A 25219-nucleotide genomic window follows, 5' to 3' on the forward strand; every position below is an offset into this window, starting at 1 on the left:
GTCATGTGCCTAGTGGTGTTCTCAGTCAACAGTGCCAGTAGAGTTGTTAAGTATATTTGTGTAGATGAAGGTGTGATAAGTTGTTGAGCTCTAAGAGTAAATTATATATCAGTCTGGGTAGGAAATTCATAAAGTAAGCATTCACGCCATAACTTGAAGAGTCTTTGTCTGCCCAGTGGATGGATACCTTTACTACAATAAGCAGCCTTCACAGCGGTTCTAGTCTAGACTGAATCTGTGCCAGTGCCCTAAGTTTCTTTCTCACCCTAAGAATAGCACCAACAGTAAACCAAGGTATGTTCTAGACACTGAAAATCTAGTTTAAAGGTGGCTTCGATTCTTCTAAAGAATGTTACGTTCTCTCTTTGTTCATTACTTTCAGATATGGCATCCATTATTCATCTGTCTTTCATCTCAGGGTTAAACAGAGCATTGGATGGAATTTGTGACACTATATGGAGCTCTCAGATCAATTGTATGAGCTTGTCTATATAGGAGCTCAGCTTTATGTTTTCTTTCTTTCTCTTTCTCTTTTGCTTTTTTCTGCCCTAGTCTTATGAAATCATATCATAAATTCCTTTCTTTCTTTTTCCGGTTCACATGGCAGCCATCCATGATGACCGTTGTCTAATCATATTTACGACCTGTTTTCTTGAAGTGCCAATGTCTTGAAGGCGAGATGTCACATACGAATGAATAAAACAGATTTATCGGGAACTATCATAACGTCCTCTTTGTCTGTAACACTTTGGAGTAGGATTAGAATTGGGAGGGGTGGTCAATAGATCCATAGATCTGGCAGCTTTGAATCATCGCGAAAACGGGACACCACTCAATTAAGGCCACCCCGATCTTGCTCCTCAGCTTCCAAGTTTCGTACATCTATCCATTCCTGTCGCACCTCCCTAACAGGGGTTAGATGTTGGAGTTGAAGGGAATACGAGATCAGATAATGTTGGTTTTGCAACGGGGCACTGGCCTCTGCAATGCCACGATAGAACCTCTCCAGTGAGTCAAATGTGCGCTCATAGCGATTCGTCGACACTGGTTGCCACGGCATTGTTGGTGAGACTAATCTAGGTGTGGAGGACTTGGGTCAAAACTAGAAAGAAGAAATAAAAAGGGCTTATTTTACCACTGCATGGATTCGATAAAATTTACAGCCTTGCGCCTCACAGCTCTGAGATGGCTGCCATGTAATCCTACTTACTGATCTCGTGCTTGCATAAAAACCAATAGGATGTCGTTAGTAAAATTGGCGGACAATGTTGTGTGCAACTGTATAGGCAAAATCTATATCCTTAGCCTACCGCTACTTTTTCCAGAGGCATGACCATATAGACCTAATGTGAACAGAGAAACATGCCCTCGTGGTCATATTCTTTCTCACACAAGGGGTTTCTCCGCATGGAAATCACAACAGAACACCCAACTCGAGTATATGTCGTGGGAAGAAATTACACCAACAGGCTTGATTAGTATTTGGACTGGTTGAAGGATTATCCTTGGCCTTTCTTTCGCTTTTCTTTCGCGTATGCTCACAAAAGGGTCATGCTCTCAAGGGTTGCGAGTTGGATCAAAGATCTCCAAGCGCCCACCTGTCCTTCAGGTGATCTGCTTTTATCCATAATTTGGGTCGAGTTTGTATATGAGGTGCCAGACTTGTGAACCACGCTCTTGAATTCTGTGTATCCTTTGGTGGACAAATTGATTTCATTGGGGTTCATGGTGTGCACTGGGCAGCAAGAATATGGGGCCCTTCCCACACTAGTCAACTAGTCGCGCGACCATCGGGTGTGTCACGCCCATCATCCAGATGAAGAATCGCTGGGCCTTGGTCGGATATGACAAGAGACACTTTGGAGATCCCGTAATACACAGTCCAAACCCTTAAATTGTTAGATAGCTAGTAGTATTAGTAACAAGTCATAGAATTGATAAAACGGGTTAACGGAGAAGTACGGAGGACATCTGAGGATGGAACATTTATTTATAAATCAAGCGGGTCCAATCTCGGCAGACGCTAGGGTATATCCACTAGGGCTGCACAGCATGAAGATTGAACGTACTAGTACATAGATAGTACTAGTAGTATGACATGAAGGAAGCATATCGATGGCCATCGTGTAGTGACCCCGCAGTTTAAGTTCCACGGTCAAATTCTCGGCCTCGTCCGGGTTGTAGGAAACAATGTGCTATGATTCCTCACGTGCGAGTCACCTGCCGTCGGTGAGTGACTCGAACAGATGATACTTTAAGTGTAAAAGAACAACGACTAATATAACCAATATATAAGTCCATCAACTTATACACCGAGTAGCCTTCAATGAAGCACTAGCTACATACTATCATCATCTTCATTAACTATGTTGACTATGTTCAGTCAAATAACTCCTTAGTCATTTCACTGTTTGGCCGCAGCTGAGAATCTTTTCCCCTGCATAGCATCCACGCGATTTGACCCAATCATGGATCCCGGATCGGCGCGGGCCTGGATCGATCTGGCTTAGTTCGCCCAAACAGGCGATGGTTCCTGTAACCGAACATAGTCTGGAACTCTATCCTGTTGATTCTCCGCCCAAAATGTAGTAGGTACGGCAGATGAGGGATGATCCTACCTATGACTTACCCAAAAGGGTCGGCTGATTTGCCATGCCAATCTGTAATTTAAAAATATGATCATTCGTGACTCCACGCGACACATGAACTCCCTTCTCTCCTGCTCTCCCTCCTTTCTGCCTCTTGTCTTTCTCTCACCACACCCTCTTTGTTGCTCTCTTACATTCGTTTCCATGTCGAATTGATTCCACTCTTTCGTCAATTCGACTGGTATATATCTCGAGAAACGTCCGCCTACCTGATTAGGCTGTCATTCCTTTGATTCATACAGAGATAACCTACACTCCTTATCGCTAATCTTATTGCTAATTACTACCTTCATCATGCATTTTTCGTCCCTCTCATTGCCTCTCACGGCTTTGAGCCTTGTCACTCCTTCTCTAGCCTTTCCCCAGCTCAAAATTGACCAGCGCGTGGCACAAAGTAACTCCAGCGAGTCTCGTGCAAATGCCGTGAAGGAAGCTTTTGTACATGCTTGGGATGGTTACATGCAATATGCTTACCCACATGATGAGCTGCACCCCATCTCAAACGGTGTCGGCGATTCGCGGAACGGTTGGGGTGCGTCCGCCGTGGACGCCCTATCCACGGCCGTTATAATGCGCAATGCCACTATCGTCAACCAGATCTTGGACCATATTGCCACGATTGACTACTCTAAGACTGACGACCAAGTGAGTCTGTTTGAGACAACAATCCGGTACCTGGGTGGCATGCTGTCGGGTTATGATCTGTTGAAGGGTCCGGCCTCGGACCTAGTCCAGGACTCTCATAAGGTTCAGGCCCTCTTGGATCAATCGCAAAACCTGGCGGATGTCCTCAAGTTCGCCTTTGACACTCCTAGCGGCGTTCCCTACAACAACATCAACATTACTTCGCACGGTAATGATGGTGCAGCAACCAACGGACTGGCTGTGACGGGTACATTGGTTCTCGAATGGACCCGGCTCTCAGACCTGACGGGTGATACCGAGTATGCTGAGCTCAGCCAGAGGGCAGAGAATTATCTGCTCAACCCCTCACCAAAGAGTGCAGAGCCGTTTGACGGACTGGTTGGAAGCCATATCAACATCACCAACGGACAGTTCACCGACGGATTAGTGAGCTGGAATGGAGGCGACGACTCGTTCTACGAATACCTGATCAAGATGTACGTGTATGATCCAAAGAGGTTCAGCACCTACGGAGATCGCTGGGTTAAAGCGGCGGAATCAAGCATCAAACATTTGGCGTCACATCCGTCGACTCGCCCGGACCTGACTTTCCTAGCGTCATACAACGAAGGCCAACTTGGCTTGAGCTCCCAGCACCTTACTTGCTTTGATGGCGGCAGTTTCTTGCTTGGCGGAACCGTCCTGGATCGCGACGACTTTATCCAATTTGGTCTGGACTTGGTGAAGGGATGCCACGAGACGTACAATCAAACCCTGACTGGTATCGGACCCGAGAGCTTCGGATGGGATCCTAAGAACGTACCATCGGACCAGAAGGAGCTGTACGAGCGTGCCGGCTTCTATATTAGCAGTGGCGCCTATATTCTTCGTCCGGAGGTGATTGAGAGTTTCTACTACGCCTGGCGTATTACTGGCCAGGAAATTGTATGTCCTCCAGAGCCCATGATATTTTTGAGCCTGCACTAACACCAGATTAGTACCGTGAGTGGGTATGGAACGCGTTTGTCGCTATCAACAAATACTGCCGCACCGGCTCCGGGTTCGCGGGCCTGACCAACGTCAACGCTAAGGACGGTGGAAGCCGGTACGATAACCAGGAGAGTTTCCTCTTTGCTGAGGTGTTGAAATACGTGTACCTGACCTTTGCTCCTGGTAAGTCTTGATCTGACCGAATACAACAAGCATAATCTAACGGAAGCAGAAAACGAGTGGCAAGTCCAGCGCGGTAAGGGCAACAAGTTTGTCTACAACACCGAGGCGCACCCTGTTAGGGTGGCGGCGGCGTAGTTGTATATAGCAGGCTATCCGGTATTGATATAGTTAATCACTGAAGTTTACGTGTTGTATCTCTACTATATGTCCAATACAGCTTTGTGTAGAGTACTCTCTTTTATCAACGTGGCTAGATTCTTATGTGACTTTCCCACACCTTAGACATAGGATCCACGATCCTGACTACGAAAGCGCCACACTGATTACAGCAATCACCGCCAGAACTACGAGTACTAGAGAAAGTAATCTTTCAGGGGTGGCTCTGACTTGACCGCTAATATAATCGACACTTGAAATTCCACAGACACTCAAAAACATACCCACTCCGAACAATAGCAAAGCAAGTACATACATACATAGGCACGGATACTGGTATGTCCATTATCCACCCAAGACCGACAAAACGTACCACACACTCCCCTTGGAAACAGCCACGCTTTATCTTCAACAATTCCAGACCTACAAAAAAGAAAACACCATTGATAAAACCCAGAACACAAAATAATGCCCTCAAAACCACTCCGACAATCAACTCAACCCCACAGAATTCCTGGCGGTCGTGATCGGCCAGACCAAGGCGCCCCACATTATCCGTCGCGGATTTGCGCAGATTTGAGCACCTTTGGGACGGCCACCGAGTACAACAGAACACCTTGGGGACTGTCCAAGGGGGTTTACTACTTATATAGAACAAGAGTAATTCGCAGTAGTAAAGTTGAAAAAAGACATATTCAACACATACTCAGATCTATCTCTCTCTACCATACAAACCACCACAACAATCTAGTATCCATACCTTAAAGACAGATAACCCTAAACCCGACCCCATAACATACTATACAGAACCATGTGCGGAATCGCCCGCCCCAGCACCGGCCACCGCATCGCCGTCATGTTTCCCTCCGCCAGCTCCAAATCCATGAGTCCGTATTCTCTATTCTTCCGAGAAATGGACGCTGGGACTAAAGCCGTCTTTCGCATTGAGGACGCGAGCACTTTTGATGTTTTCAGGGGGTGTAGGGGGATTGATTTGCGGATTGAGTATGTTCTTTTCCCTTCTTTATTTTTCTTTCTTTTTTGTTGGGCTTGTATACTACCTTGTATATTACCTGGTATACTACTTGTATACCTGGATCAGATCATGGGGAGGGAGAGTGACGCTAGACTGTGCTATTTGTTTGTTCGATGGAATAGACCCCTGATACTAACATTGATATAACTCAGACGATATGGAGATCTCACATCAGCACATATGACCCCCCCACTGCACCAGTTCCGGTTACAGCCGTGTGGGAAGGATCGTGCCGAGATGGAGTTCGAGCTACCGGAGAGACTGGATCTGGGGGTGTCGGAGACGGGCATCGTTGGACGACAGGTCACGGTGATGGTTGAGGGCCAGTCGTCCGTGGGGGTTGGGACGGGGATTGTGGGGTTTGATTGATTGAGGATTTTTTTTCGCTTTTGCTTGTATGGGTGTTGTGGATTGGATTGGATTGGAGTTGATGGTGTTTTGGGATAGTTGATATTGTCCGTTTTTGGGGAGTTTGTGATTTTATGATTTCATTTATATTCGTATTCATGTTCATCTACTTATGTATGAAAAGGAAAGGCCTTGGCAGACTGATCTACAGCTTGAGAAGCGCAGAGCCCTCCACGCCATTCTTGAATCTGTCCTCTGCAGTGCGCCAGTTGAGGACCTTCCAGATACCCTCTACATACGAGGCCTTGTTATTGAAGTACTAAACCCGTGTCAGCCACCCCCCTTTTACCACAAGAAAGAAAGAAAAAGAAACAAACCTGCAAATAATAAGCATGCTCCCACATATCCACCCCAAACACCGGGATCTTATCCGTGATCGGATCCTGATCCTTAGTGGAGACGATTTCCAACTTCCCCCCGGGCCCATTAGCCACCAACCAGCCCCAACCGCTGCCCTGCAGACCGAGGAGCACGGCGGCAAAGGCCTCCTTGAACTTCTGCACGGAGCCGTACTGCGCCTCGATGGCGGCTTTCAGGGCGGGGGCGGCCTGGTCGATATCGGTCTCGGGGCTGTCGTGGGGGGCCAGGTTCTTCCAGAAGAGGGAGTGGTTGATGTGGCCGCCGCCGTTGAACTTGATCTTCTGCTGGAGGTTGATGAGCTCGGGGATGTTGTTTGCTGCAAGGGCAGTGGATTGTGCGGAGAGGGCGGCGTTGAGGTTGGTGATGTAGGTTTGGTGGTGTTTTTGGTGGTGGATTTCCATGATCTGTTTGCAGATGACGGGTTCCAGGGCCTAAGGATTTGGTTAGTTTTTCTTTCTAATATACTGGGGATTAGAGGGGGTTTACGTCGTAAGCGTAGGGGAGAGGTGGGAGGGAGAATGTAGTGGCCATTTTGGGTGGTTTGCTTGGTGAGGTTTCGAGAGGATGTGTTGTGAAAGATGAGAAGGTGACGACGAGGGAGGAGAAGAGGGGTTGGAAGGGATTTCTGTCATGACAACTAAGGGAGAATATATGCCTACCTGACAGATACTAGTAAGTACTACTAGTAGTATGGATGCTGGACCCCCAAGGTACCTTGATCCGGCCAATCATGTCGGCGGGTTGTCACTATGAGCGAGTTTGAGGGGATTCGGGGGACCTTTGGCGCTCGATTGAGCACATTCTTGCTGTCGTCTATGTGATTCGCAGGTGCATGTGGATTACAAATGGGACCAGCTGAACTGGTTATGTGTGGATCAAATGTGTCTTTATAGGTTGGACCGTAGTAGTTTATCAGTGCTTGACAACATGTCAGCCATGAAGCACGAACCAATGCTATAGCCCCACCAGAAACATAATGCACGGGCAACTCGCAGACACCATTTTCTTTCAAGCTGTAGGGATCGTAGTGTATAATGCTTCTGACTTCTTATAAATCACTGACAAGGTTGACAACTTGAAATGAGTCTCCAGATTTAGCAAGGTGGAGTTATATTGTAATCCGGATAGCTCTTTCGTCTACATGTCAAACTCGCAACACCAGACATATGAAAGATAGACCAACAGTCTGAGGAACTGAACGAAGTGACATGAGTGAGGAGAATGGTCATTGAGAATTGAATCTATCTACAGTCCTGGACGTCAACTATGACAGAGAACCAGAGTTAGGGCTAACTCAACATAAGTTACATAACCAGGAAATACAGTGATTATTAATCAGCCGAGTTCATAAATTGACTTGCGGGGGAATCCAAACGGCTGGCCCGAACGACCTCGGTATCTTGCTTGTACCCCAATTCACCTCCACCATGACTTTAAGCTCAGTCCCTCCCAATCCCTACTCAATTCCATACCATCCCATCCCCGGCCCTTAACACCATCTTAAATATCATCTACATATCAAAAATGTCCGTCGCCGACCAAGTCCAGCTCGACAACTTCGGCTCCATCTTCTCCCTCGAGGGTAAAGTTGCCGTCGTAACCGGCGGCTCTAGAGGTCTAGGCCTACACGCTGCCAGCGGGTGCGCATCCCATTCCTTCACCCGCCAAACCCACATTTCGCTGACAAGAAGTATGAGAATAGATTGCTCCAAGCAGGCTGCTCGAAAGTCTACATCACATCTCGCAAAGCCCAGGCCTGCGATGAGGCCGTTGCGGCCCTCAATGCCCTCCCGAACAAGAGACCCGGCGCACAGGCCATCTCAGTGGCGGCCGATAACTCAAAGATCTCTGAACTGGACCGGCTCGTTGAGGAAGTGAAGAAGACCACGGACCATGTGGACATTCTGTTTGCGAATGCGGGGGCTACCTGGGGCGAGAAGTTCGACACACATCCTGAGAAGATGTTCTCGAAGGTTATGGATTTGAACGTGAAGAGTGTGTTTTATCTGGTGCAGAAGTGAGTACTCATCTTTTTGTTTTGTCTTTTGGCTTGGGATGTTCGAGGTTGCTAATGATTATTGCACAGGTTTGCTCCTCTGCTTACTGTTAAGGCTACGCGCGAGGAACCTTCAAGAGTCATCGTCACTGGCTCTGTTGCTGGGCTGGGCGTCGGTAGTCTCGGGGAGAACGCCACTTTTAGCTACTCTGCTTCCAAGGCGGCGGTCATTCATTTGACCAAGAACTTGGCTGTCGAGCTGGGTCCCAGGCATATCCTGTGCAATGCCATTGCCCCTGGCTTCTTCCCGTCGAAGATGGCCGATGGCCTGATTAATCTCCAGGGTGGGTTGAAGTCGCTCGAGGACCATTCCCCCAACAAGAGACTGGGTCGACCCGAGGATATTGCCGGTCTGGTCGTGTTCCTCGGAAGTCGGGCTGCCAGCCATCTGAATGGAGCGGTCATTGCGACGGATGGTGGAAGCCACTTGAAGGGAAAGCTTTAAATCCTATCTAAATCAATCTTTGGTGTCTTAATTTTTATCGCTATACTTTGCGAGCGTATGTAGTTTGTATTTGATGTCTCGTCATATTTGGAAGTACTTGAACATATGAATATGTTTAGAGCTAGCTCTACAGCTTGGCTGCTGTCTTCTCCGTATCCGGTACCCTGACAGCCCTGTCAATGATTTCCATAGTTCGGAACAGCTCATAGTCGTGCTGCTTAGGTGTCACAACCTGGATACTCAGCGGTGAATCAAGATATACCCGGCGATCAACCGTTTTCTCATTCCCTGTTTGAATCAGCGTTAGAATGGAAGATAATCAAAGGTGGTAGATAGAGCAACATACACAACTGTCGGTTTGCCTTATCCCAACTTCCCAACACCGGCGCGTCCATTTCCTTTCCGCTCTCGAGATCGGACTCCCTGAAGGGACGGACTGGAATGGTGGCCGCAGGGTAATCTAGCAAGACAAAGCTAGACGTGTATCCCACAGCATTATAGCGGTCAATCTCAGGAACTGGATGCGGGGCCACTGGATGGATAATAGCGTCAATCCGACGCCCGGTTCCACTGTTGAGAGTCCACATCTTCAGCAGCTCCCGTTCGACGATAGACCGCTGAGCCTGCAACTGGCCCAGCTGCGAGAGCGTCAATTCCCGTCCCCGCTTCATTCGACCCTGCAGCCAGGGGATCAGCGGTTCTCCTGTACTCTCTAGCAAGTCCATCATGGGGCCTCCCCCGTCTACACCCATCAGTCTGCCAGCCAGCCCTTGGCATTTGGCTAGCGCCGCCGGCACAGGGATCTCGACCACCTCAACGCCGGGCGTCTTCCGCAGTGTCTGCGCCACCTCATCCAACACTTTGGCAATAGGCGGCAAGGGTTCGACGATACCGTCCGAGCGAAGTACGCCGATGGTAACATTCCGAGCCTGTGTCTCGGGCAACCGGAAAGGGAATTCACCATGCCACCGACCAGGAATACAATCCTCCCCGAACAGTTCCGCGCGAGGCACAACTTCCTCCATGATAGCGCCCAGATCAGCCACCGACCGCGCCAGGGGACCAACAACCGCTTGCAGGGACACCCTTCCTTTGCCGGGTATATGGCCCCCGTCCTGGCCTCCGGCGGGGAAACGGCCGACACTGGGCTTGAAACCGTAGATGCCGTTACACATCGCTGGGACACGGACACTGCCGCCGATATCCGTCCCAAAACCGACCATGGATCCCCGCATGGCGATCAAGGCGCCTTCGCCGCCTGTGCTGCCGCCCGCGGTCCACTGGCGGTTGAGGGGGTTCAGGGTCCGGCCAAAGAGGTGGTTGCAGCTGTCCAGCGTGCATGGTCTGGGGAACATTGGTCTTGCCGATTATCACGGCGCCCAGGGATTCGAGGAGATCTACTAGAGGCGAGTTCTGCGTAGCCGGTTTGAATGCGAGAGCGACTATGCCTGTGGTCGAGTCTACGCCCTTCACATGGAAAGAATCTTTGACGGATACTGGCAGACCATGCAAGGGGCCGATTGGTTTCCCGCTGTTCTGGAGATAACGATCCAGGTCTTTGGCCCGTTGCAGGGCACGGTCGAAGAGCGGTTCGCTCAAGCAGCGGGTCACTTGGTGAGCGATTGCCGCGCGCTGATGATGTTACTATTGATCATAGAACGCAATTGTAAAACTAGAAGGGAAATCAATGGGAAACATACCTTGCAGAAAGCTCTGACCACGTCTTCCGTTGTGTACCGTTTTTCTGCGATGACTCGCAAGAGACCCCGAATATCCCAGTTCTCGGTAATTTCCAATTCCTTACCTGTGAGTAAGCCACATGTTCTGGGGACGTTCATGACATTCACCCGCTGATACTGTTTAGCATTGGTGATAGAATCCTCCAGGGAGAGCATTCCCGAGGGTATCTGAGAAGCGGGAAGTTTCCATTCTGCTGGGATTTGCGATTCCAGGTGTGCTTGTTTACGTTGGGCAATGGCTGGGTAGCTGGAGGCATTCGACATCTTGACTTCTTTAAAGGTATAATATACAGATCGCTGGTTGCACAGTTGTGACCTGAAGAAAGGGATTAAATACGGGCGTTGGAAGATGGAGTATGGGGTAAGTTGTTTGGCAGCCGAGGTTAGTCTGGATTTCCCCACACTTGGAGGAGATCACTGGGTCCCGTAGCCCTAAGCATTCATTTAGCTAGAAGGGCAGACAGTGAGCACAGAACATGTTATTCATGTGCTATCTGCTTGAAAAGATGTTCCCTGTTTGTACCATCCTTAAAATATATGTTTAAGATTTCAAACTGGTAAGAGCCGTTCCTTGGAAGGACTTGGAGTCCGAAAACCCACTTCAAGTGGCCCATTGTATGTAGTATATTCTTTCACGGTCTATCAATTTATAAATTGAATGACATTCAAGCTCTTCTGCATCCACTCGAATGTGTTTTAAATGCTGATATGCTAGTGCTCGTATCACTGCTGTACATTGTTTGTTTCTATGACCTTAACATGTGATCAGATCAAAATACAAATGGAATGAGAAAGAGCAATAAATCACGCCGATGAGGAGGTGAGCAAGGTGTCTCTTGCCGCGAGTGACAAGCTCGTTGGCCGTGGATATATACCGCTATCCCGGAGCCGACAACACAGACGTCGGTTTTGATGTCGTGCTGTGGTTTTTCATTTTTCTGTCTGATCATAAGGTATCGATTGACTAGCTTGGTAATGTTTATCTATAAGCTCAGCCTACTATTCGAGCGACTATATGATGGTATATCATGATGTAACTATATAGCTAAGTAGCTAAAGATATGCCCATCGCATACTAGATGAGCTTGCCAATCCTCCAATTCTAGATGCTCATGAGTCCAGCTATCAAACACGTCATAAACAATGCCGCAAACTTCGAAATATTTAACCCATTATGTGACAAATGACGTCTTGTTTACAGTACTACCACTCGATCAACTTTCCGAGGTTCAATCCAGGAGGGTCGTCTTATCAATCGGTGGTAAACATTGACACATGTATGCACAAGCTTAAGCTCCAGCTATATAGGTATCATGCATATGTAGTAAATGCAGCTAGAATTGCTATACCGTTTTGCATTCAGAGAGGAGGTGGGTTGAGATCCAGCCCTTCCACCGTCAACTTGAACGCATCATTCCTCGAGTAGTGGCCTGCCACATCCATGTCCAATCTACCCCGTTCGCAGTCCTCGACATCGATATCCGAGATAATCAGCCCGTCTACCACGGCATCAGCCGCAGAATCAGACATATCGTCAGCAGAAACCTCCCAGATAGGACCCGCAATAACCTGGCCCTGGGGATCAACGATGGAGGAACCACCGCGGCTGACGTAGTGGGTCGAGATCTCTGTTGTTATTATTAACAAAATTGCACCACGAAGTGTTTAACACGAGGAACTTACTCTCATCCCGTTCGCCAGTGACCCACTCCGGGAGTTCGTTATACCGGACGCACTGGTTTGCGCTCAGTACATACGCCCGCGACTCGAATGCGACGGTCCGCATCAGGGGCAGCCATGTGTCCCGGGCATCAGCTGTAGGAGCCAAATAGATGTTCACGCTCTGTGAGTACAGACTCTGTCGGAGAAGGGGCATGTAGTTCTCCCAGCAGATAGCTGCCGCCAGGGTCACGGGGACCCCGTTGAGATGGGTAGTCACGGCCTTCAAGGTTGACGGGGAGCCCTGGGCCCAGACGAGACGTTCCGATCCGGTCTGTTGGGGGGGTCAACTACCTTCTCTTCTTCTGGATTTGATTGAACCGTGGCAGTAAGACTTACGGGCATGACCTTTCTCCTCTTTCCCAGCACTCCCCTCGAAGGGTCTACGTAAAGCGCAGCACAGTACAAACTGCCCGCGGCTCTCTCGATGACGCCCACAACAATGAAGACGCCCGTCTCCTTCGCAATCCGCTCAAGAGTCTCTCGGGTACCGTCGCCTCGATGATTCTTGCCCTCCGCCACGGGCAGCTTCCTCTGCACCCAGTCATCACCCGCTCCAGTGGGGGTATCCCCGAGATCCACCGCGGAATGGAAGTAGTTCAAGAACTGTTCCCGTCCCTGAGGCTGGCGCGCACCGATGGCAGTGCCAAAGCTGCAGGTACGTGGGTATCCACCCAGATAGGCCTCAGGGAAGAGGAGCAGATGGACGCCGCGGGAGGCGGCATGACGAGTGATGCGGTTGAGGGCGGAGAGAGTCTCGGTGACGGTATCCTGGGTGCGTGCCTGGGCAACGCCTACAGTGATCTTGGACGGCATGTTTGGTAGATGGAGACTTGTTTGCTCTGTTGATTGTTGAGGAAGCCAAGAGTGGATGCGGGGATTTTAAAGATGGGATATCAATCAAACCCCGAAATACGGAACCAATCGCCGGGTGAGTCACCAACGAAATTCGTAATGAGACCCGCTTCTCTCTCCACAGATTTAGTATCTTTCTTGTACATTCATTCTGTCGCTCATTCTGGTCTATCATACACGCAGGCAGCCTCTCTCCTATATTCCTATGTACAGCACTGCCGTACCAATCTGCCGGAGATCCCGAATAAAAAGCATTCACCAATCGATACAGACTCGAGCAAACGCTGGGAATGCAAACAATGCCGGGTATAGCGCCTCGCTAACTAAATCATCAGGAAATCAAGCTCATCGGAACATATCCAAAACCAAAAACAAAAATAAGAATGAATAAACGTGGAAGCAGAACCATGCCGAGTTCTCAAATAATGTTCTTTTCCGTTTCCTTTTTTTTATTCCCCCGAGCTGCTTGTTCAATAGAGACTCAAACCTTGGTGCCCATAGCACTGGCGGCTTGCTGCAACACACGGGGCCAGCGAGAGATAAATTCAACGTCGTCCAAAACACCCTTGCCTTGGTTGCGCACGTATTGTGTGCTGGGGTCAATACGCGGCTCGTAGTCCCAAATAGCCGGGTTGCCCTGGATCAAAGCCGAGTAAACCAGGCGTCGCCGGCGCTGTGACCGCAGCACATCTTCCGTGATGCTCTCCAAATCCCAGCGGGCTTGTGCTTCTTCCAGGAAGTATGCCAGGATCTTGGCAGGCTCGGTAGTGGTCGGCATTTCAGGCACTCCTTTACCTGGACTAGGAGTGCGTGGGGGACTAGGGAATGGGTATGCGGACGATGTGCCACGCTGTGGTCGAGGCGACACACGCGGAGACTCAGCGGGAGTAGGCAAGGACGCCGGCTGCAACTGCGATCCTGAGATAGTTTTGGCTGCATTGAGTCGCACCGGAACGGGCAAGCCAGCCGCCAGGTTTACCTTTTCTTCAGGGTCTGTTTCCACATCGAAGAGCATGGGTGGGTCAATCAGGGAGTACACGAACTTCCAGCGGCCGCGACGAATCATCACAACTGGCGATTGTGTCCCTTCACCCATGTACTCGCCCAATACAGTGTCGGTTTTGAGACCGTCCTCGCCGGTCAGGTATGGAATCAACGACACACCGTCCAGGGGCAATTCCCGAACCAACTGCGCGCCGACCAGATCGACAAAGGTGGGCAACAGGTCCATCGTCGATACATTCTGGGGAACACGCTTGGCGGCAAAACGTTTGGGCGCATGCACGATCATGGGCACACGCGCGGAGTTCTCGTACCAGACCATCTTGTACCAGAGTCCGCGCTCGCCCAACATGTCTCCGTGGTCACCAGTAAAAACGATGATTGTGTCGTCGGTCAAGCCGCAATCGTCCAGGACCTTCAACAGTTTACCGACATTAGTATCAACGTAGGTACAAGCCGCATAGTAGGCGCGGCGGGCGGCCTTGATCCGTTCTTCAGGCATTTCTTTGCCCCACAAGTCAATGCACTTCAAAACACGCTGCGAATGGGGATCCTGCTGGTCTTGTGGCATGTCGCCATTTTTCGGCAAGGGAATGTCAACATCTTCATACATGTCCCAGAATTCCTTGGTCATGGCATAAGGGTCATGAGGGTGAGTCATAGACACCGTCAGACAGAATGGCTGATCACCGCGCTGGCGGACATGGTTGTAGAGATACTGGGTAGATTTGTAGATAACTTCCTCATCGAAGTCAAGCTGGTTGGTCCGCACCACAGGACCGGCCTCCATGACAGAGGACATGTTGTGATAATAGTCGAGACGAATTTCCTACACACGATCAGAGATCCCTTGCCTTGGGTTCGAACTACTAGGAATGCAACTTACTGGCTCATCCCAGTTGACCGACCAGCCATAGTCACCGGGGTAGATGTCACTCGTCAAACGCTGCTCATAACCGTGCAGTTGGTCGGGCCCACAGAAATGCATCTTTCCCGCCAGTGCGGTGTGGTAGCCCTCACGGCGCAGATAATGGGCATAAGTGGGGATGTCAGCGGGTAAGTCGGCGGCGTTATCGTAGGCTCCGATCTTGGAGGGCAATTGGCCGGTCACCATAACGAAACGTGACGGGGCACATAGCGGAGAGTTACAGTAGGCCGAGTCGAAGACGACACCCTCATCCGCCAGCCGGTTTAGGTTAGGGGTCTTAATGGGAGAGTTCTTGTCATGGAAGGCCAGAAGGGGAGCAGCCATCTGGTCAGCCATGATGTAAAGAATGTTGGGCTTCTTGGTAGCCATAGTGATGATTGGTGAGACCTCTCTCACACTCTAATCTAATGATAAGAAACTATGCCAAAGAGTTGGTGGCCGGAATAAGAAAAGCAGTGGGACGGATGAAGAAGGGAAAGGAAAAGAATGAAAGCCGGAGAAGGGAAAGACAAGTTATAAGTAACCTTAAGGGGGAGCGGATATTGTTTTCAGGGTGAATAAGATAAAAGTAAAAAAAAAAAGAAGATAAGAGAAAAGAAAAAAAAATTAGATTAAATTGCAGTACATACATGTACCCGAATCAAAATTACTTGATGTACGGAGTATGAATGAACGTATTGAGGAGCGACGGAGATCTACAAGAAGTGTGGTACAATCGATGTCACCGCAGCGATGGAACCATTAGCGGAGACGATGGTGTGATTCCCCACGAGCTGGAACGCAGGGGCAATAAACTTCGGACCAATGATTCAAGTAAAGGAAATTGGTCGTGTTCTATTCCACTGGAGAACTATGGGCGGTGGAGGATTGAGAGTATCCAAGATCGCGTTGTCTTGCCCAGTATGGAGTACTCTGTAGGACATACTCTTTAGGAACATGTTGATGAACGGGACGAGCGCCTTGTGACAAGATGCCGATTACTAGGGCCGCGTAAGGATGTAATTTCCCGGCAGAGAAATGCGGTCCGGCAAGTACCAAAGGATCGGTCAGATCGCCACGAAAGCTTTCGGCTGGTTGTCGGAGTCCGCAGGTTCTATCTCATTTTGCAATCTCCCTTCTGCTTCATCTGTTGACCATCCCCACCCTCATAGATAACGTATTTGAGAATGCCTGTACGAAGTGTCATCAGGGTTGGGTCATGTTCTGTGCGCGCTCCTTCGAAGTTGAAGTAGTTGAGTGGAAGTTCGTTTAGGACGGGTAAACTAGTCAGGCTACTAACCGAAGTGGGCCTGGGGTCTCAAACCCCCTTCTCACTAGTCCGGACTCCCCAAGATCTTGGCACGCTTGGCACAACGGCAGCTTCTCATTGGCTTCTCAACGTCACCCCGGCCGGTTCCGACAAGGATCCCCGGCACATCACAGGCTGACTCGCTAAACTAGGCGCGTCAGCTGGTTCGCCACGAGACTTCATTGGGTCGCTCCTTTAACAGGTTCTAGTGCCACAGACTAAGGCCCTTGTAAGAAAACGGGCTGATCCGTGAAAGTTACAAGCGCATACCGGCTTTCGTTGGGAAAAGGTTTCAACAATGAACAGGAAAAGGAATTCATGTGTCATTCTAACTCGATACGGCTGAAGCTTCCATATCCATCGCTTCTTCTCTTTCGGGTCAGGGGTCATGTGCCATCCTTTCAAGACAACATTTCTCGGCGCGGCAGAACCTCAGGTTGCGGTGAATATTATGTCGTCTTTGGCCAGTAGACTAATGCGCGCCCGTAACCTAATTCCAGTGCCAATTTTTGGGCTCAATTTCATCCTTACATACGAATGCACTTCCTACCATTCAACAGTATCAACAGGCTTCATATTTTGCAATGCTTCGCAGGATAATGTACCGGTTCCCCAGGATCGGCCAGGCACCCAATGATATTTACATGGTACACGCATCATAATGCTGTCACACATTCACGTATGGCCTGGTTCAGGCGGCTCTATGATCCTTACTTTCAATTGGGCCAGGAGACACTAGTACTTCCAATGTAGATCACTGAGGTGTCTTTTTTTTTCAGCCCTTTCATTTCTAGTGACGGACTTGGCAGTTTATATTGAAATGTGGTATATTCTGGGTTACATGATCCCAATTACTGGTATTGTCACGTCGAAGACTTCTTCGATCAATTTCATGTGCTACAGTAGTTCACAGTGTTGCTTGTATTCTTGAGCTACTTTTCATGTTCTACTCGTAGCGAAGCAGGACTTTCTCTGCAAGTGTGTATATTGGCGTCAGGGTGCAAAAAGGAAGACGAGACGGTGTGGAGAGATCAGCATTGAGTACATACAATGTAGCAACCGCTTCTCGTTTCGTTGCGAGTCCGAATCAAGATTCGACGCTCCGAACTTGGACGAATCTCATACTCTGCCGCCGAGAATGCAGACTGAGATGTTGAATGGCGGAGTATTACATTGTATCTATCATACGTGTGTATCATCTATACTGATTATTATGACCAACTTTGAAACGGAGAAAATCAAGAACCTCTTACCTCTCCCCTAGTATGCCAAGGCGAGCGGAATGAATGCATCTTGGCATTGATCTTCTCAACTCATCAATACCGTATGTATGCCCAGTACTTATTATAGCACAGACCCTTCTACCCCAGATGCTGCATACCTTAGTTTAGGAACTCAGAGACCAATAAGGAGTCTAAGGAATAGGCTTCCTGCAGATGCCGTCGTTAGCGTTATACCAATTCCGCGGGTCGATGGCATCATCTCCACTCCGTCTGTCATTCGTCGATCTTTGCATGACGCGTTGGATTGCCATTGTCCTTACGTGTGCGACTGAGGATTTTCTAGAAGATCACCCGAATGGCAATTTCCCCATGCTGGAGTTGCTTGATAAGCTTTTGGCTAATGGGATCTGCTACGGTTCCGGAGTTTCACGGAGATCAAGCCCATCCCGTACCATATATCTATCAGTCGACGACATTCCTACGACTCTCGACGAGATGTCAGTTTGAACATGAGCCATAGGTTCCACCACCGTTTCGCTCATTGAGAGGCTCGCGGCCAAAAGAAGCTCAATCTTTCCGTCCGCATGCGGATGCCGAGGCCTCGACGTGAGGAAAACGCATCATTCTATCCTCCGATCACGCCATCAAGGGGCGAAACATCTCCACGAATGGATGATTCATTACCCTCCCGGAGTCGAGGACTGTGCCATTGCTGCCTGTGCACACTGGTTTATCAGATGCGAGAATGCCAACTTCCTCCAATGACCAGTAAGGAGTACTCTATGTCTTACCTCGTCCTTAGCCCCCTTCATCTGGGCGATCACGCTCATCAGGGAGCCGGGCTGAAACGGAGTCCGTTCCATCCAACACAATTGACCACGTAGTCTGGTCTGCGATAATGTATCGGTGAGACGGTGGTCGGAGATCTGTAGATTAACGGAACATGCCCACTATGTACTGAGTATATGCCTCATACCCCACATAGTAGGTACAATACATACATACATACATTTGTATACAGTTAGTAAAACTTTCGGTCATACCAAAGCACGCCCTAATGCACCTAGGTGGCTTTAGACTTGACAAAATCCAGTCAAAAGAAAAGAGTATTGGTATTGGTCACTGCCCAGCGGGTGTAATACATTTGAAACAAAGTCTATGTAATTTAATCCGAATGCATGGACGGACATGCCGAGTCACAGGGCCTTTCTTCCCCGGGACTTGATTTCTGTCACGGTAATGGCGTAGCTGACGCAATCGTTTTGGTAGCTCGTTTCATCTCCGTCATATTCTCGTCCTTAGTACCTGTGTCTCATTTGCATCTGATATGTAACTAGGTGGATCGCCTTGAAACATATTCTGGACCTCACCTCATACACCCGTGACAGGAGCAAATAGACAAACTCCCTCCTTACATCAACAACCCCCACAAAACTTCACTGCCCAGAAGAGCCCCAGAACAAAAACCCCCATAATCAGCCCCAAGTACTACTAGTAGTAAGATACACACAATGGCAAGCTCCACCAAAATCACCAGTCATAAGAACTCAATACATAGATACCACATGACCCCCAACCTGACCAATCACAGTCCCTTCCCAGAAAAGGTTCTGAAATCATTCATCCATGGGAAAGTACTGACCAAAGATTTGGAAACCTTCACAGACTATCTTCGTTTTTTCTTTGAACATCACGCGGACCCGTTGATTGGAACCTCCGCTTGTAGCCATCTCGTGTTACCAGGTAGACGCGGTCGTGTAACGGGGCGGGGGGTTGTATTGAGAACTTGTATTTTGTTGTGTGTGTGACGAGGGCGGCTGGGGAGGATTTATGGGGTTGTCTCTGCCTGTTAAGCTCGTGGGGTTTGGTGGCCCGGGCTGGATGGGAATGCCGTTTTGGGGAAGAGAGAGTCGAGCCCGTGTCGATCTGGTGGTTTTGCGCTATGATGGGTTGGGTGTTTCCTTGCCGGGGTCCCGAAGGTGTGTTTTCTTTATTGTAGAGTGGTATCTTGTGGAGGATCAGCCACTAGGTGGGCTATTGAGTCTTTAGACTACGGCTGGTTTGGGTAACTTGATCCATGAGATGTGATTGAAATACGATAATTGACCAAGCTACTATGTGGGTAGCGAAATTGAGATCAGTGCGTTAAGACTGAGAATTGTCGATTGAGCTCGCTAATGGACGGTATATATATATAAAGTACAGAAAGGTCACAGTCCAAATGACATGACGAGCCATTAAGAGTACGGTAGCCTATTTCATATGGAGAGGGAAGGTGGATATCTTGAAAGTAGAGCCAAAATATGGCAAAGGAAATGAATAGAGAATGCTTGTCCCAAGTGCCGTTTCACATAAGCCCGCCTGGGCAAAAAGTTGACATTGATGTCAGATATGCGCTCGAAATTGATCAATCAACTTTGACGCCGCTGTGCCATGATTAGCTCCAACATCTAATATCCACCACACCACCAGCAACCGCTTACCTGTAAATACGTCGGACAAACGCGTAGGCCGTCAAGAACCCAACGGTCCCCGTCAACAAACCGTATACCGCACATGCCAGAAAGCTGTAGCTGAAAAAGAGCAGACTAGAAATGAAGCCGGTGATATGAAGGTGGAAGAAGTAGTACCAAATGCAATAGGCAAATATCCAGAATGCGCTGCTTGCGCCGGTCAGGAAGCTCTGCCACCACCAGTGGTAATTCTGCTTCAGTCAGCTTCGCGATCCTTTACCGATAATGGATATAGCATACCTCGGAGCAAAGTTGACTGTAGGTTGCGATGATGGTCACTTGACTCACCGTGACCATCAGGATAGTCGAGACGGCGCTCAAAAAGCCAAACACGTAATAATACCCACTCTTGTCCTGCCACAAATTCTTGAACACGAATAGAAGCTCAATGAATAGAACAGCAAACGGTGCCAGCCCTGTCAAAACGGGCCCGTAAGTGTTGTGCAAGTACCAGGGTTGTGGCGGAATTTGTCGAGCGATTGACATGGTCTTGGTTGGGTGCTCCCACGCCGTTGTTCGTACGTAACCGTACCAGCTACCAATATAAACCAAAGGAACCTGAATCAGCAGCCAGAGCGCAAGAAGACCGATCAATGTGCCAAACGGGATTGCGGTGCTGGACGCCTGTGCCCAAACAAAGAGATTCAGGATGAATATCAGGCAGAAGGTCAGGCCAGGGATGAAGAGAGCGGTCTACTGTCATTAGTAATGTCCAGGTCACAAGGTTCAGAGGAGAAAGAAGAAATCCGGCCGAGATAGACTTACAACTACCGTGTTCTTCCTCCATTTAGTGCCGCCAAATGTTTTGTACAACCTTGCCGAGAAGTAGCCGGAGAAGAGGCCGGCAAATACAAACAACCCCATGCCAACACTAACAAATCCGCCACGGAAGCTGGGGTTTAAGATACCAAGGCAACTGAGTAGAAGAAGTCCCGAGGTCATAAACAATAGTTGCATACCAGAGCCAACAAGCGGTGCAAGTAGGCCGCTGTACTCCGGCACTCGGAAAACGTCCCCATGCAGGAGTTTCCAACCGCTAACATCTTCGAGACCCTCGTCGTCGGATGGCAAATCTGCATCCCGTTCCAGATCCGATCCTTGGTCCAAGAGGCCGTCCCCTTTTCTTTCGAGAGTCTTTACTTTGGCTACGCTTCGAGCCTTCAGTTTAGCCTCATCCATTGCTCCGTCCCCTCGACCTTTGATATCTCCTTGCACCGTTCGTCCCCAGATGACATATACAGCCACTCCAAGAACGCCAGCTATAGTCAAAGAATTGAGGATCGCAAACCAGTGCGTCATAGAGCTGTCGTCTTGGTTGCTAAAATAGAGGTCCCATCGACTAGACCAGTCAATGCTGTTGTCCTCCTTGAAATAAATTGAGTATGTGTACGGAACTTTGAGTGTAGTTCCGTCGTCAACCCCGTCGTCCTCTGGGATGTATGAGGAACCAGGATACATCTCACGGAGTTTTGATGTGTTTGGAGGGATGTATAGTTCCAGACCGTCGTGATGCTCATGTACTTGTTTAGGGCAACCGTTCTCCACATGATCCTCGGCGCGAATACTCTTTGGATAAATCTCGAAGCCAACAATTAACTTGCCACCTTCGGGTGCCGACCGCCAGCGGATCACGATGGTGAAATGGTTATTGATATAGTAGTGTGGTTTTCCGTCGATGGGTGAGAATTCCCGAGATCCAAGCTTGAACCCAGTTGCGTAGTACTTGCGACTACGGTCGACGGTGACAAAGCTAGTCGCTCCAGGCAAGTTGTCCACGATCCATTCTGCTACATAGCCTTCGTTGATAAGCTGACGAGCCCACTTGACGTCTTTGCGCCCTACTTCCGCAGTGCAGAGGGCTTGACATTCCACATTCTTTCCCATCTGCAGTTCAAAGTCAGACGTCATTATCCGGTCACCACGTAGAATTTCTCCCAAGTTAAGCGAAACGCTATGCCCCGAGCCGAAGGGCGAGCCGCCGTGCGTTTTCCCGCTCGGGGGGCAGACGAAAGGCAGGTCATAGTAGGCGTACTGAAGCTGCGTATGGTCGGAAAAGATTTTGTTCACAAGAAGGGGAATAGACTCGTCATCGGTATAACGTTTGACTGAATAGCCTATTTCACAAACATAGACGTGTCAGTTGGAGGGTCTGATGGGCCTAACAGGCTGGTCCAAGCGTACCAGGTATGTAGAATGCGCAAGAGTATGAGGCGAATAACAACCACAAAGCCCACCGACGAGGGCACCACAAGCGTTGCAGCTCCATTATCGAGGTGGTGGGAAAATGGAGGCTAACCCTCACTTGTTGAGAGAACACAAGCTATCAAGGAAGCATGCACCGACGATTCGGATGTACGTGGCGGGTGCGTGAATCTCAAACGTAGATCAATAACTTAGTTAACCCCAACTTAAGTTGCGCTAGACCGTCCCCATTAAACAGGCCACCTAAAGAGAGGGAAAAGAAAGGACGTAAATAGTAAATTTTATGCGCGATATTGAAAGTAATATGTCAAAAAGGATGAACAAGCGCAGGGCAAAGGCTACTGTAAAACAATATGAGGCGTATGTATGGCTGTCTGGAGGAACCGGCGGTCCAGAATGCGACGGAGAATGGAAAGTCCGAAATATAGCAGTTCGAGTTGATGTAACGAGTGTAATCGGCATAAAATGCCTATCGAATAGAAGCAGATAGATAATAATTTAAGGACGAGGGAGGGGGAGGTGTCAGGGGTGGATGTGGACAGGATAGCAGCAATTAGTAGTAGTTAAAGTAGTCGTCGATTGCAGGGGAGATTCAGAACGGGGACCCATCAATCCATTGGCATCGAACAGTCCGGCCGATTCTGCCCCAAATAGGTTTAGCGTACATTCCCAAAACGATAATCTCACCGCCGCCCATCTGAATGCGACAATTTAGGTCGTGTTGACTCCACATCATGACGACTGTCCCTCATACCACCGGGATTCACCTACAGGACAGGGCCCTTCGTGGAACAAGTTACATTCTTCATAGCTATTTATCGCCGAAAGTCACCCTAAACCGTGACCGGGAAGACGCCCGACAAAGAGATGCCAGTATACGAGACACCTGTTAATATACTATCATAACATCAAAAAACATGAAGTTCTGCTATACTAACGCCCTTTCTGCTAAGTCATGAGACATTCCCTACACGAAAGCCTTCCAAGCATCCCCCTATATCATATCCGAAAGAGTATGCAGCCAGGGTAGTCATAAATTAGAAGCCGTCAATGAAAACAATCGCTCCACGAAAGAAGGCCATTTGGCCAACACGCCATTACAGATCGGTAGGAGAACTCAAGAAGGATGGCTCAACAGATATTCCACTGCGCCTTGTACACTGCCACCTGCTCGTCGCAGCGCTTCGATATTCCTCTCAAACTCATAGAAACCCATATCATTGAGCTGGCGAAGCTGTTCCGCATACCGTTCTTCAGGTGGCCGGTTGTCCTGTGGAGGGGGTGTCCCAAATCCGCCGCCTCCGAGAAGCGCCGCCAAGGGATTGGCGCCAAGTCCACCTGCGCCAGCCTCTCCTGGTGGTGCACCACCCATTGCCTGCATCATCTGCGATAGTAGAGCGGGATCGCGAAGGAAGGGATTTTGTTGGGGATTGAAAGGGTTAACCTGACCGCCTTGTGCCCCGAGCATGGCGGGGTTGAAAAGGAGCCCGAAAGGATTCTGAGCGTTTTGTTGATTTTGACCCTCTCCGGTGGTAGCATCTCCCCCAGCAGCATCTCCAGCGGCTCTCTGTGCAGTCTCAGTCTGACCGGTACCCGTCGCAGTTGATGCACTGGGCGGGTTTGCGCCACCCATTGCTGGATTACCTCCGAAAAGGGCAGCGAAAGGGTTACCAGCTCCAAGGCCCGGAGGCATAAATGGGTTGAACGCGGGTGCGCCAGAGGCAGGAGTAGCGCCGTTGTTATTTTGGCCGGTTTGGCTTTCCTCTGGTGTTGTGTTTGTGACCCCCGGAGCAGGAAATGCGCTACCGCCACCAAGCCCACCGCCGCCACCCATGGCTCTCTGAAGTTGCATCGCCTGGCGAAGCGAATTGGGATCGGTAAGCATACGGCGGAATTCAGGGCTCTGCATCATTTGCCGCACGCCGGGACCCATTTCGCGCAACATGGGGTTTTGTTGAATCATCATATCAATCATCGCTGGGTTTTGTAAAGCTTCATTGATAGTAGACTGGAATTGTGGGTTTTCGAGCATATGGAGCATAGAGTCGGCATCAGGAGGGGGTCCCATCTAAACATCATGATTAGCACCATTCAATGGGTTAAACTTTACTTCGTTGGTCACTTACGCCACCATCTGGGCCAAACATTCCGGCTCCTGGAAGTTGCGCAAAACCAGCATATCGTGCGCCGGTCAAACCGGCTAGTGGGTTGTTGCCTGTGCCGGCCGCAAGATTTGTGGGGACGCCAGTGGCTGGAGTAGCAGAGGTGCCTGACGGCGTGGAGGCCGAGGCAGTCTGAGAGGTGCCGGCCTGACGCTGATTGCTAGCAGCACTCTTTACTAGGTGGATGGTGTGTCCATCTTTGATCTTGTATGTAGCTAGTGTTTCATTATCTTTCAACACTCTTCCCGAGTAGATTAAGCGCTGACGCTCCGCTGGAGTATCCGCATATTCCGACGTCGCAAGCTTTTCTTTCAACTCTGACACTAGCGCAGACAATGGAAGAGTGATGGTGAATTTTGCATCATTCGAGGACTTGATATTGAAGGTGACGGGAGAGTCCTCCGCCGTAGCGGTGTCATCAGCCATTAGAACGTAGTTTCGGCGAGTGGACCGAGGGGAGGGAGGGGCTTAAATCAAAGGTCTTCACAGAACCACCGTCCAGAGAAGCGAAGGATAGTGATATATATTCAATTAATTTGTCGGAGAATAAGAGGATGTAAGATGGGGATGAGGTAAAAAGTAAGTGAGCAGTGGAATAGCGGCAGTAAGTAGTAGTGAACAATGCCACTTCTCGGCACAACCAATACCTACTGATAGCGTCAGTCGGAACGGAAAGGTAGAA

General features: G+C 49.4%; 9 protein-coding genes across 9 annotated transcripts; 3 read left to right on the forward strand and 6 right to left on the reverse strand.

The window, feature by feature from the left end:
- Window positions 1–2757: 2757 nt before the first annotated feature.
- ANOM_004054 (glycoside hydrolase family 47 protein) lies at window positions 2758–4668 on the forward strand (the record flags this gene model as incomplete). The annotated part of the gene is made up of 3 exons (XM_015549311.1): window positions 2758–4217; window positions 4271–4445; window positions 4495–4668. Coding segments are annotated over 3 exons (1557 nt in total), but the record flags the coding sequence as incomplete, so codon positions are not given.
- A 744-nt stretch (window positions 4669–5412) lies between these two features.
- Window positions 5413–6006, forward strand: ANOM_004055 (uncharacterized protein; the record flags this gene model as incomplete). The annotated part of the gene is made up of 2 exons (XM_015549312.1): window positions 5413–5606; window positions 5790–6006. 2 exons carry the CDS (start codon window positions 5413–5415, stop codon window positions 6004–6006), a joined length of 411 nt encoding a protein of 136 aa, XP_015408497.1.
- Window positions 6007–6190: 184 nt separating this feature from the next.
- ANOM_004056 (superoxide dismutase) lies at window positions 6191–6936 on the reverse strand (the record flags this gene model as incomplete). Its single annotated transcript, XM_015549313.1, has 3 exons — window positions 6191–6304; window positions 6363–6836; window positions 6892–6936. 3 exons carry the CDS (start codon window positions 6934–6936, stop codon window positions 6191–6193), a joined length of 633 nt encoding a protein of 210 aa, XP_015408498.1.
- A 993-nt stretch (window positions 6937–7929) lies between these two features.
- On the forward strand, window positions 7930–8906 carry ANOM_004057 (oxidoreductase, short-chain dehydrogenase/reductase family; the record flags this gene model as incomplete). Its single annotated transcript, XM_015549314.1, has 3 exons — window positions 7930–8045; window positions 8108–8422; window positions 8492–8906. 3 exons carry the CDS (start codon window positions 7930–7932, stop codon window positions 8904–8906), a joined length of 846 nt encoding a protein of 281 aa, XP_015408499.1.
- Window positions 8907–8992: 86 nt separating this feature from the next.
- ANOM_004058 (putative general amidase) lies at window positions 8993–10909 on the reverse strand (the record flags this gene model as incomplete). The annotated part of the gene is made up of 4 exons (XM_015549315.1): window positions 8993–9194; window positions 9253–10186; window positions 10260–10538; window positions 10607–10909. The coding sequence occupies 4 exons, from the start codon at window positions 10907–10909 to the stop codon at window positions 9034–9036; spliced, it is 1677 nt and encodes a 558-aa protein (XP_015408490.1). The 3' UTR covers window positions 8993–9033.
- A 1095-nt stretch (window positions 10910–12004) lies between these two features.
- On the reverse strand, window positions 12005–13180 carry ANOM_004059 (nitrilase; the record flags this gene model as incomplete). Its single annotated transcript, XM_015549316.1, has 3 exons — window positions 12005–12273; window positions 12329–12638; window positions 12704–13180. The coding sequence occupies 3 exons, from the start codon at window positions 13178–13180 to the stop codon at window positions 12005–12007; spliced, it is 1056 nt and encodes a 351-aa protein (XP_015408491.1).
- A 520-nt stretch (window positions 13181–13700) lies between these two features.
- On the reverse strand, window positions 13701–15518 carry ANOM_004060 (putative choline sulfatase; the record flags this gene model as incomplete). Its single annotated transcript, XM_015549317.1, has 2 exons — window positions 13701–15050; window positions 15108–15518. 2 exons carry the CDS (start codon window positions 15516–15518, stop codon window positions 13701–13703), a joined length of 1761 nt encoding a protein of 586 aa, XP_015408486.1.
- A 4549-nt stretch (window positions 15519–20067) lies between these two features.
- Window positions 20068–22655, reverse strand: ANOM_004061 (transmembrane 9 family protein; the record flags this gene model as incomplete). The annotated part of the gene is made up of 5 exons (XM_015549318.1): window positions 22355–22655; window positions 20939–22287; window positions 20414–20866; window positions 20144–20364; window positions 20068–20086 (listed from the first exon to the last, which is right to left on the reverse strand). The coding sequence occupies exons 1-5, from the start codon at window positions 22437–22439 to the stop codon at window positions 20068–20070; spliced, it is 2127 nt and encodes a 708-aa protein (XP_015408485.1). The 5' UTR covers window positions 22440–22655.
- An 837-nt stretch (window positions 22656–23492) lies between these two features.
- Window positions 23493–25127, reverse strand: ANOM_004062 (ubiquitin domain-containing protein DSK2; the record flags this gene model as incomplete). The annotated part of the gene is made up of 2 exons (XM_015549319.1): window positions 24502–25127; window positions 23493–24443 (listed from the first exon to the last, which is right to left on the reverse strand). The coding sequence occupies exons 1-2, from the start codon at window positions 24961–24963 to the stop codon at window positions 23493–23495; spliced, it is 1413 nt and encodes a 470-aa protein (XP_015408488.1). The 5' UTR covers window positions 24964–25127.
- Between the last annotated feature and the right edge of the window lie 92 nt (window positions 25128–25219).

This window comes from Aspergillus nomiae (assembly GCF_001204775.2).
Source record: "Aspergillus nomiae NRRL 13137 chromosome Unknown contig00077, whole genome shotgun sequence".
Taxonomy (NCBI): Eukaryota; Fungi; Ascomycota; class Eurotiomycetes; order Eurotiales; family Aspergillaceae; genus Aspergillus; species Aspergillus nomiae.